This window comes from Mustelus asterias, chromosome 14 (assembly GCF_964213995.1).
Source record: "Mustelus asterias chromosome 14, sMusAst1.hap1.1, whole genome shotgun sequence".
Classification (NCBI taxonomy): domain Eukaryota; kingdom Metazoa; phylum Chordata; class Chondrichthyes; order Carcharhiniformes; family Triakidae; genus Mustelus; species Mustelus asterias.
In genome coordinates this window covers 6,415,399-6,428,069 of record NC_135814.1, presented here as the reverse complement: position 1 = coordinate 6,428,069, position 12,671 = coordinate 6,415,399, and the positions used below count along the sequence as shown (strand labels likewise).

The 12,671-nt window shown below is 48.0% G+C and overlaps 2 protein-coding genes across 2 annotated transcripts in view; both read right to left on the bottom strand.

Annotated features, from left to right (window-relative positions):
• Window positions 1-3,318, bottom strand: part of nhej1 (nonhomologous end-joining factor 1) — a 240,088-nt gene extending 236,770 nt beyond the window's left edge. The window contains exon 1 of the mRNA XM_078227828.1: window positions 3,223-3,318. The gene's annotated coding sequence lies outside the window, so the exon portion shown is untranslated. The remainder of the gene's footprint in view (window positions 1-3,222) is intronic.
• A 4,986-nt stretch (window positions 3,319-8,304) lies between these two features.
• Window positions 8,305-12,671, bottom strand: part of cfap65 (cilia and flagella associated protein 65) — a 152,341-nt gene continuing 147,974 nt past the window's right edge. Inside the window, exon 37 of the mRNA XM_078229291.1 lies at window positions 8,305-8,473. Within this exon, the coding sequence (XP_078085417.1) occupies window positions 8,305-8,473 (169 nt within the window). The remainder of the gene's footprint in view (window positions 8,474-12,671) is intronic.

Below are 12,671 nucleotides of genomic sequence, written 5' to 3'. Positions count from 1 at the left end.
CCTGTTGGACTTTAACCTGGTGTTGTGAGACTTCTTACTGATTACACTGCTCGGGGCTCTCACACAATGGTCACGGAGGCAAATTTCAGCACTGACTGACTCTCAGACACTTTAACACCACCAGCATCTATCCTGCTGCATCATCAGCTCTTACCCGAGAGGGGCTCAGCACATGCAGCAGTAACCCCCACTTTACGTTTTCCCCTGTTACAGGCTGCCTTCCCCCAACCACGACCATTCCAACGGCAGCCCAACACTGAGCCAGCCACCCCCAAGGAGCACCATGTGTGAGGCATAGGCCACCTCCTGCACACCAAGCTGTGATAGACAGCTTATGTCCCTCCCAGGATCAGCAGCACAACCTGCCTGCCATGCATCACCCTATAGCGTCCTGTAGCATGTGGCACAAAGCCTCAGGACTGCCTTTAATCTCACACCCCAACCTTCTGATCTCTGTCCCAGGGCTATGACTGTCATTAAGCCACCCTGTTTCCGTCAGGACTGATCACACCATCCTCCCCCACAACCATTCAACTCCTCCCCACAACCCTTCCATCTAGTGCTACACTAACCATCCCTCACCCCCGTTTGCCTAGTCTGTGTGTACTCGCTTCCTCTCATTCCCATCCAACGGCCCTGCTGAGTCTGGGTGCAGCCCTCCCCTCTCCATCGCCAGCCCCGAGACCCACAGCACCCACAGTGAACAGCCCTGACACCCACAGCCATCCCTCTGCCTGCCATCTATCACCCCTCCCCACAATCCCGCCTGTTCTCTTCACCCTCATGTCCCTGTCAATATCCCACTTCCCCCATCCTGTTCTCTGTTGGTAGAGTGCAGACTGTCACTGTGAATGGTTCTTCCAGACAGACCCACTACACACACTGAACGGCCTTGCCTGACACACACAGCACCCACTGTGAACAACCCCGAGACCCACAGCACCCACTGTGAACAACCCCGAGACCCACAGCACCCACTGTGAACAACCCCGAGACCCACAGCACCCACTGCGAACAACCCCGAGACCCACAGCACCCACTGTGAACAACCCCGAGACCCACAGCACCCACTGTGAACAACCCCGAGACCCACAGCACCCACTGTGAACAACCCTGAGACCCACAGCACCCACTGTGAACAACCCTGAGACCCACAGCACCCAATGTGAACAACCCCGAGACCCACAGCACCCACTGTGAACTACCCCGAGACCCACAGCACCCACTGTGAACAACCCCGAGACCCACAGCACCCACTGTGAACAACCCCGAGACCCACAGCACCCACTGTGAACAACCCCGAGACCCACAGCACCCACTGTGAACAACCCCGAGACCCACAGCACCCACTGCGAACAACCCTGAGACCCACAGCACCCACTGCGAACAACCCTGAGACCCACAGCACCCACTGTGAACAACCCCGAGACCCACAGCACCCACTGTGAACTACCCCGAGACCCACAGCACCCACTGTGAACAACCCTGACAACCACAGCACCCACTGTGAACAACCCTGAGACCCACAGCACCCACTGTGAACAACCCCGAGACCCACAGCACCCACTGTGAACAACCCCGAGACCCACAGCACCCACTGTGAACAACCCCGAGACCCACAACACCCACTGTGAACAACCCCGAGACCCACAGCACCCACTGTGAACAACCCCGAGACCCACAGCACCCACTGTGAACAACCCTGAGACCCACAGCACCCACTGCGAGTCCTGCCTGAGGCCCTCAGCACCCATTACGAATGTCTCTGCCTGCGACCCCCAGCAGTCTAACCTTACACAGCTGCTTTGGCATCAGTGACGATCTAGAGAAGAGCTGCAGTCAGCTTTGAATATTGTACTCACCTCGATCTATCCACTACTCCCCCAATTTTTGTATCCTCTGCAAATTTACTAATCAGGCCACCTACACTTTCCTCCAAATCATTTATATATAATTACAAACAACAGAGGCCCCAGCACTGATCCATGTGGAACACCGCTAGTGACAGACCTCCAGTTAGAAAAGTGGGGCTGTTGAGTGAGTGATTGTGTGGGAGAGGGTGGAGAGGTGGGTCAGTTGAGTGGGTGGGTTGTGAGAGAGGGGCTGTGTGTGTGTGTAGAGGTTGAGGAAAAAGTGTGGCGTGCAGAGGTGGGGAGAGAGGCTGAGTGAGCATGAGGAAGGGGTTACAGAAAGGGACTTCAAATGAGTGAGTGTGGGGGAGTGGCTTCTGAATAAGGAGTGTGCGGAGAGGCTGGGGAAAGGGATGAGAGTGGGGCTGCTGAGTGAGTCTGGGGAGGATATTGGGGAGAAGAGTTTTCGAGTGAGTTGGGGAGAAGTGTTTCTGAGTGAGTGTGGGGAGGAGGTTAGGGAGAGGCCAGCTGTGTGCATCTGTCAGGAAGGTGTGTTGGGCAGAGGTGTGTGTGTGTTTGTTGGGGAGAGGTGGGGAATGTTGGAAGGCGAGCTCCCAGTTCAAGTGTCCCTTACTTTATAGTTTAGGTCGTCACCCTGTACAAAATGCCAATACTTTCCTGGGATAGGGTAACATCCCAACGCAGATCTTTAACGGCGGCACAGTGGGTTAGCACTGCTGCCTCACAGCGCCAGGGACCCGGGTCCGATTCCCGGCTTGAGTCACTGTCTGTATCTAGTTTGCACATTCTCCCCATGTCTGCGTGGGTTTCTTCCGGGTGCTCCGGTTTCTTCCCACAGTCCAAAGATGTGCGGGTTAGGTGGATTGGCCATGCTCAATTGCCCCTTAGTGTCAAGGGGACTAACTAGGGTAAATGCATGGGGTTATGGGGATAGGGCCTGGGTGGGATTGTGGTCAGTGCAGACTCGATGGGCTGAATGGCCTCCTTCTGCACTGTTGGGATTCCATGATTCAAATGACTGGAAAAACAGAGCAGAAATATGAAATATTGAGGGTTGCCTCAGGCTAATTCTGTAAATATCATCACAAAACAGCTAATTATGTAGGGAATAAGAAACCAATCAGATCTTAATCTATCAGTGTGGAATTGTAAATGTTGTGGAACAAATACGAAGTAAAAATAATAAATAAAAGGTGTTGTCATCACTGAGGGGATTGTTGACACTGAGGGACCCGGGAAGCTGCGTCCATGTGAGGGGAGGCGGCTTTAGACAAACACACGAGATCCCCCGCCCCCAGGTGGAAAATGAAAGTTAAAAAAGTTTATAAATTTAAAAAAATAAACAACAAACCTCAGCTCTCAATTGCTGCAACTGCCGGCCCGTCCGCTCTCTCCGTCCCCAACACAACAAGCGGCGCCTCTCGATCGTTCCGCCCTTCAACCCAACTCCTGGAGAAACACAATCCCCATCCATTGGAAATGCTGCTTACATTTGAACTTCCAGGAGAAACATCTCTCTTCCCTTTTCCCATCTGAAAATGATTCTGCTTTCTTCCACTTACACTTTCTGCTGCTTTTCATAAAACATTTTCCTTTGCCCTTCCAAGAAATCATCTTTCTGCTTTTCCAACTCTCCACTGAGGCTAAACTAAATACAGTCCAAGCTTTTTTCCTCACAAGGCTTTTAATTAATTCTAATAATTATAATTTTCAAAATAGAATCATATATATAAAATATCGCAAATGTATTTGCAAACTTTTTGAGTCCAACACCGGCATCTCCACATCAATTCTTAAAATGACAGTAGGATTGATGTATTTGCTTAATACCTCCACTATTTCCCCTGCCTTCAGGTACAAGTCCCCTTTTTATCCCTAATCGACCCTACTCTCTCTTTTCCAATTCTCTTAGGGGCACTAAGGCAGAATTTTGTCCGTTTACATAGCTAGTTATTCCTGGAACAGGTCACTAGTCCAGTAAGAAGTCTCACAGGTTAAAGTCCAACAGGTTTATTTGGTAGCAAATACCATAAGCTTTCGGAGCACAGCTCCTTCGTCAGATGGAGTGGATATCTGTTCTGTCAGCAGAGGCTTGTTATAGTTTGATGAGCACCACTCTGCATCAAGCATGGCTGACCAGGAGTCTCTTGGTCTTACCGCCAGCCATTGGTGTGTGTTGGAAGGAACCGTGTTCCTGGCAACCGTGTTCCTTGGCCATTAATTCCCGGGTGGGACTTGAACCCAGAACCTCTGGCTTACGGGCAGGGATGCTACCCACTGAGTCACAAGTCAAAATTCTCTTTTGCCACCCTTTTATTATTTATATACTTATAAACAACCCTGGAATTCTTTTTATGTTAGCTACCAGTCTCTTTTAGACAATAAGACCACTAGGAATAGGAATAGACCATTCAGCCTCTCAAGCCTGCTTCACCATTCAGTAGGACCATGGTTGATCTGAATATCCTCATGTCCACTTTCCTGCCTTTTCCCCATAACTCTTGATTCCCTTACTGATCAAAAATCTATCTATCTCGGCCTTAAATATACACAAGGACTCTGCACCCACAGCTCTCTGGGGAAAGGAGTTCCAAAGTCTTACAACCATCTGAGGAAGAAATACATCCTCATCGCAGCCTTAAATTGGTGCTCCTTTATTCTGAGACGATGCCCTCTGGTCATAAACTCTCCCATGAGGGAAACATCCTTTCAGCATTTACCCTGCCATGTCTCTTAAGAATCCCATGGGTGGAATTTTACGAGATTTTTTTCTAAGTGTCGGGCGGGTGTGAAACTGAGAGAATTCCAGATCCGTTTTTGGGGCACATTTATTTGCCCAATCTTATGCACTCTGTCTTTAAAATTTTGGGCGAGTCAGTTTCTCGCTACAGAAGGCAATGGGCAGGGCTTAACTCACCAGACAGCCTGTAGAGGGAGCTATTGCGCATGTGCAGACCTCTGATTAACAGTAGCAGCGGTCTGATAGACAGAGAGCTGTCAGGCCTCTGCTACTGCAGGCAGCCTTAAGTAGCCCCACCCCATGCAATCACAGGGGCCCGTGGCCTGAGATGCAAGCCCCCCCCCCCCCGCCACTGCTGCTGAGACCGATCATGGACCCCCTCCCTCCCCCACCGATCGCAGCCCTGCTGCCCTACCCCACCAATCGCATGCAGAGTGGAGCGGGCCCCCCTCCCCCACAGACCCCACCCCCACTGGCCCCACCCACCCACAGGTCCTGCCCCTGGCACTGCCCCTACAGGCTGCACCCACCCACAGGCCCCACACCCATTGGCCCCGCTCTCTGGCACTGCCCAATGGCCATTGCCCAGGTGCCAGGCTGGCATTGCCATGGTGCCAGGGTGGCACCGCCAGTCTGGCACTGCTCAAGGGGCACCCCCGCCTTGCCCTCAGCCTCCCTGGGGGTTCAATGGCCTCCGGTTCCAGAGGCAAGGCCAACATGACTGTTCCTCATTCATAGGGAGCAGGTGTTTCCTTGTCAGAGAGAACCTCTCATGGCGGGCCATAAAGGCAAGTGAGCCGGACAATTGAGCGCTGGACCCGCTAAACAGATGCAGAACACCATTTGAATAAATTTCAATAAATTATCCAGCCTCTCACCCATTCCCGATGAGAGCCTGACCGCACTGGAAATCCGGATGTCGTAAAATTGTGCTGGTTACGAAAGCTGATTTTATCGATATTTCCCGCTGCACAACAGGCATTCAGCAGCAGTAAAATCCCACCCTATATGTTTCAGTAAGATCACCTCTCATTCTTCTAAATTCCAATTCCTGTTTAACTTTTCCTCATAAGACAATCCCTCCGTACCGAAGATCATCCTGGAGAACCTTATCTGAACTGCCTCCAATAAAGTAATATCTTTCCTTTAATTAGGGGACCAAAACTGCTCTCAGTGCCCCAGATGTGGTCTCCCCAATACCTTGTATGGTTGCAGCAAGACTTCCCACACTTATACTGTAACACACTTGAAATAAGGACCCAGATTCCATTAGCCTTCCTGATTACCTGCTGTACCTGTGTGCTAGCTTTCTGTGTTTTGTGTGCAAGTATCCCCAAGGTCCCTTTGCGTTGCAGCTTTCTGGAGTTTTTCTCCGTTTAAATAATACTATTCGTAGAATCATGGAATCCCTACAGTGCAGAAGGAGGCCTTTCGGCCCTTCGTGCCTGCACCAACAACAATCCCACGCTGGACCTATCCCCTTGTAGTTACCCTGTTAATCCCCCTAACACTAAGGGGCAATTTTTAGCATAGCCAATCAACCTAACCCACACATCTTTGGACTGTGGGAGGAAACCGGAGTACCCGGAGGAAACCCACGCAGACACGAGGAGGACGTGCAGACTCCACACATACAGTAACCCGAGGCTGCAATTGAACCTGGGTCCCTGGCGCTGTGAGGCTGCAGGGCTAGCTACTGTGCCATCATGCCGCCAAACGTCTTGGGTTGGTCTGGGATTTGAACCCGGGACCTCTCGCATTCTAACGCTGCTCCCTAAGTGAGAATCATACCCCCTAGTCCAGCGAGCCAACCGCCTTCTGTTGTTCTCCCTTCCAAAATGAACAACTTCACATTTTCCCATGTTTTACTCCATTTGCCCACTTGCTTAACCTATCAATATCTCTTTGTAAACTGTTTGTATCTCTCTCGCAACTTGTCATTCCACCTATTTTTGTGTTGTCTGCAAATTTGGCTACAGTACATTCACTTCCTTCCTTCAAGTCATTAATAATAAATTGTAAACAGTTGCAGTCCCAGTATTGATCACTGTGGAATCCCACTGGTTGCAGGTCTCCAACTGGAAAAAAACCCCTTATCCCCGCTCGCAGTTTCCTGCCCATGAGCCAATTCTCTATCCATGCCTTTCTGCTGGTCCTTCTATACTTAGCCTGATTCTCCATTGGATGGCACGGTGGCACAGTGGTTAGCATTGCTGTCTCACAGCGCCAGGGACCGGGGTTCAATTCCGGCCTTGGGTCACTGTCTGTGTGGAGTTTCCACATTCTCCCCATGTCTGCGTGGGTTTCCTCCGGGTGCTCCGGTTTCCTCCCACAGTCCAAAGATGTGCATTGGCTAGGCTAAATTGTCCTTTAATGTCAGGGGTGTTAGCAGGGTAAATGCATGGGGTTATGGGGATAGGGCCTGGATGGGATTGTGGTCGGTGCAGACTCGATGGGTTGAATGGCCTCCTTCTGCACTGTAGGAGCCTATGATTCTATGATTTTCTACCTAACAACTGTCATAAAGCATGTCTTCCTTTTCATGTTCACTTCTATCTCTCTCGTCATCTCGGCCATTCTGGATTTATTTGTCCATCTGTCCCCTTCAGCGGAATATACCTTAACATTGCCTGTGAAACATTTTCTTTGAAAGGTGCCCATTGTTCAGCCACCATCTTTTTTGCCAATATTTGATTTCAACTCACTCAACTCAGATGCATTCTTATCCCATCCCAGCTGGCATCCCTCCAATTAATTATCCTTCTCTGGATTGTTCCTTCTCCTTCTCCGTGGCCAACCTTATGATATAATGGTCACCCTGATGTTGGATCCATTTGGGCTGACTCATTGCCCAGAATCAGGTTGGACAGTGCCTGCCCTCTCATTCGATTGAAAACTTACTGCTGCAGAAAATTCTCTTGAACACATTCCAGGAACTCTCACCTCTCTCGTCCCTTTGCACTATTCCAATCCCAGTCTATATTTGGATAATTGAAGTCCCCCATTCTAATTACTTCATGATTTTTGGACCTCTCTGGAATTTTCTTTTGCAAATTTGTTTCTCTGCACCCCTTCCCCTTGCTGGTGGTCTATATACTACAACGATCAAAATTATTGCACTTTTTTTCACTCCATATCTCTAGCCAGAGAGATTCCATCTTTGACTCCTCTGGACACTTTGACTCCTTCTCCTTTGACATCCTCCCTCTTCAGTCACAGTTGCCATCTTTAATTAATAGTGCCACTCCTCCTCCTCCCCAACCCAGCCATACCCACCACCACAACCCCCCTAATTTCTGAGGCATTAGAAAGGAATGGTGGAAATAAAAATGAGGCAAAAAAAAAATGAAATGTACTCACTTTTAATTGTTTTACTTATATAATAAAAGGCACTGTTGGGACATCCTCTTTAATAGCGAGTCATCAAATCCATCCGTTACATTGAATGCCACTCAAGCCAAAATATGCAAGGCTGCAGCCAAGTAAATCTTACTAATTATTTGCATTTTAACTCTATTCGTAACAGATAGAATTTATTCCACCAAATTCTAACACGTTCCAGGGTTGTCCTTTTTATTATTCCCCTCCCTCATCCTGTTCAGATTAGATTGTCTCTCTTGTTTTAACCAAGGCACCCAGTCCTCAAGAGGTGGTTTTCTCATCAAGGATTTAGCACCTCACAAATCAGGAACGTTAGATGGTGCGTGTGCTCGTGCCACTGAGAGACGTCAGTGAGAAGTTGCGATTGTTGAATCTGTTGGGACTCAGCTTCTTATCGAGAGGAATCCCGTCTTGAGTTGCAGCTATCACACTCATGGCTGCAATTGAGGCTGGCCTTCTCCGTCTAAACAGGGTTGAAAATCTGTTGAACAGATGAAATCACAATTAAAAATGTAAAGATTGTAAAGAAAAAGGCATATCGGTCGCAATCTCATTGGAAAGTAACTTATATATACAGTATTTAGTGTTGCAGAACTTCCAAGGACGCTTAACAAAAGAAATATCAATAAAACTATTTTTGACACCAAGGCACATAAGGAGACATTAAGACAGGTGACCAAAAGCCTTTGATTTGATTTAATTTATTATATGTCACATGGCGGCACGGTAGCACAGTGGTTAGCACTGCTGCTTCACAGCTCCAGGGACCTGGGTTCGATTCCCGGCTTGGGTCACTGTCTGTGTGGAGTTTGCACATTCTCCTCGTGTCTGCGTGGGTTTCCGCCGGGTGCTCCGGTTTCCTCCCACAGTCCAAAGACGTCAGACTAATGAACAAAACGGGTCAGCAAGCATAGGGTGATGAATGGTAGAACAAATCAGAGGGGCTGAATGGCCTACACCTGCTTGTATGAAACCTGGTTTATTTTCATCCTGTCCCTGCTCTTTCCAATCTGGCCCCTGTAATAATTCCTATTCATCAGTTAGATAACAAAAAACTGCAGTGTCTATTTACATAAAACTATAATACAGAGGCTTGCAGCCTCATGGCTGCCGGTCAGCTTTCAGGATTGAATTGATACAGAAACCCACGCTTGCTTGGGTGATCCCCCCACCCTGGTTCCTGATTGGTTGGTTATCTGGGTCATGTGACCCTCTCATCAGATTGCCCCAGTGCCTGAATATCTTTTCACCTTCAAGTGGAAAGACAGGCTTTCTCCCCCTTCTCACACGTCAACCCCTTTCAACTCACGTAACCATAGTTGAGCGAAGCTTAGGATGGGTCTGTTATGAAACCCAACTGACCTCAAACTTGAGCACGGAGGTTGGGAACTCCAGGTCTGGTAGTCTTTGAACTTCCCATGCATGCGCATCGGGAGTGGGCTGCACACGAGGGATTTCTGCATCCGTTACACTATCTGGACCATGGGCCAGTCTAACATGTTCATATAGAACAAATCTGGTGTGAAAGCCAGGGTCAGGTGACCAGGTGTGAGGGACCATGGCCAGCAAGTGTCCCAAGTAAGGAACAAAGGAGGGGGACAGGAAGAGGTTCCAAGAATCCATAGAATCCCTAGAGTGCAGAAGGAGGGCATTCAGCCCATTGAGTCTGCACCAACCACAATCCCATCCCTATTCCCGCAACCCCCCTTATTTACCCTGCCAATCTCCCTGTCAATTCAACATGGCCAATCACCTAACCTGTACATCTTTGGACTGTGGGAGGAACTAGAGCACCCGGAGGAATTTATTCAAGAGGCGGCTGGATATAGCACTTGGGGCAAATGGGGTCGAAGATTCTGGGGAAAAAGCAGGATTAGGCTGTTGAGTTGGATGATCAGCCATGATCGTAATGAATGGTGGAGTAGGCTCGACGGGCCAAACAGCCTTCTCCTGCTCCGATCTACTATGTTTTTATGTTTCAATGTAAACCAATGCAGGCACAGGGAGAATGTGCAAACTCTACACAGATAGCGACCCGGGGCCGGAATTGGACCTGGGCCCCTGGCGCTGTGAGGCAGCAATGCTAACCACTGTGGCACCGTTGTTAACCACTGTGGCACCGTAGTACCCCAGGTAAAGGGTACAAGGGAGGGGCACAGGGTGTGGCCCCAAAAGGAAGTCCCAGATAAGGGGCAAAGATAGGGGGACAGAAATAGATCCTAATTAAATTCAGTTGAAAGGAAGGAGCAGAGAAACAGGCTCTGACTAGAAAAAAGGGCTACTTTTAAATGAAGTGAGCATAGGAGAAGCCCTGGTAATCAAGAAGTGCTAAGAAGAAGCCCTGAAGATCCAAGAAGGCAGCTGAAAACGCATGCTGTGGATAAAGGGGAACCGGTGGATGTACTGGACTTGAATTTCGAGCAGGCATTTGATAATGTGCCACATCAACGATTACTGCAGAAAATAAAAGCTCATGGTGTAGGGGTTAATACATTGACAGGAATAGAAGATTTGCTAGCTGACAGGAAACAGAGATTAGATATAAATCTGTCATTTTCTGGATGGCAAGATGCAATGGATGCTGTGTCAAAGAAATCAGTGCTGGGGCCTCAACATTTTACAATTCATATCAATGACTTGGATGAAGTGGCAAAAGGTATGCTTGTTAAATTTGCTGACAACAGCAAGATAGGTATTAAAGTGAGTTGGGAAGAGGACATAAGGCGGCTACAAGGGGATAAGAATAGGTTAAGTGGGTGAGCAAAGATTTGGTGAATAGATGAAAATGTGGGAAAATGTGAAATTGTCCATTTTGGCAGGAAGAATTAAAAAAAGCAGCACATTATCTAAATAGTGAGACATTGCAGAGCTCTGAGATGCAGTGGGATCTGGGTGTCTTAGTGCACAAATCGCAAAAGGTTAATATGCAAATACAACGGGTAATTGGGAAAGCTAATAGAATGTTATCATTTATTGTGCAGGGAATTGAATACAAAAGTAGAGAGGTTATGCTTCAGTTGTACAGGCCACTGGTGAGACCACATCTGGGGTACTAAGTATAGTACTGATCTCCTTATTTAATGGAGGATGTAAATCTGTTGGAAGCAGTTAGAGTAATAGGCCGGAATTTTACCGGCACGCCCGCCCCAATTCCGGAGGCGGGTAAGGCTCGGAGAACGGCATTTTCCATTGGCCTCCGGTGGGATCGTATGAACCTTGGGCAGATGTGCTGGTAAAATTCCACCCATAGAGTCATAGAGGTTTACAGCATGGAAACAGGCCCTTTGGCCCAATTGTCCATGCCGCTCAGTTTTTATCATTAAGTTCGTCCCAATTGCACATGTTTGTCCCATATCCCTCTATACCCATCTTACCCATGTAACTGTAAAAATGCTTTTTAAAAGTCAAAATTGTATCCGCCTCTACTACTACCTCTGGCAGCTCATTCCAGACACTCACCCTCTGCATGAAAAACTTGCCTCTCTGGACCCTTTTGTATCTCTCCCCTCTCACCTTAAACTATGCCCTCTAGTTTTAGACTCCCCTACCTTTGGAAAAAGATGTTGACTGTCTAGCTAATCTATGCCCCTCATTATTTTATATACAAGATCACCCCAAAGCCTCCTACGCTCCAGGGAAAAAAGGCCCAGTCTATCCAGCCTCTCCTTATAACTCAACCCATCAAGTCCCGGTAGTATCCTAGTAAATCTTTTCTGCACTCTTTCTAGTTTAATAATATCCTTTCTATAATGGGGTGACCAGAAGTGTACACAGTATTCCAAGTGTGGTCTTACCAATGTCTTGTACAACTTCGGAGAAGGTTTACTGGACACAATCTGGAATGGGTGAGTTATCTTATGAGGGCAGGCTAGGCTTGTAGCTGCTAAAGTTTAAAAGAGTAATAGGTGTCCTGGTAGGATGTGGGGAGAATGTTTCCTCTTGTGAGAGAGTCTAGAACTAGGGGTCACTATTTAAAAATAAGGAGTTGGCCATTTTAAGATGTGGAGAATTATTTTCTTTCAGATGATCATCAGTCTTTGGAACTCTTCTTCAAACGTAGTGGAAGCAGAGTCTTTAAGTATTTTGAAGGCAGAGGTAGATAGATTCTTGATAAGCGAGGGGTGACTGGTAATTGGGGGTAGGCAGGAATGTGGTGTTGAGGTTACAGTCAGATCAGTTATGACCTTATTAAATGAAAGAGAAGTCTAGAGGGGCCACCTGGCCCACTCCTGCTCCTAATTTGTATGTTCGTATGTTTGAAGATTGGTGACGCCATGCTGCGGGATGATTGGGGCAAAGGTACCTCTACGGAGCAGCAGTGTTCTACTTGGCGCAACCGAGGAGCTGGAATTGTGCTTGTCAATTGGCTTTTGAGTTTACTCAAGAATCCAGTGGAATATGGAATCTCAGAGGGGGAGATTGAAACCAGCGATGTGGACCATATTGAAGACATCCGAGTTGAGTAAATTTGAAGAGAGAATTCCAAGGTGAGATATTCAAAGGTGAAGACTGGAAACCTCATGAGAGAGATGGGAATTTCAGTGAGATTGGTTGACTCAGAGTGTGAATAACATCCTGGTGGGTTGTTGAGAAATCCATGGAAGCTGTTTTTGTCGCGTCTGTCATTCATCGTGCAATGTGCTGTGTCTGATCACCGTTTGCCTGTTAATTCACATGTA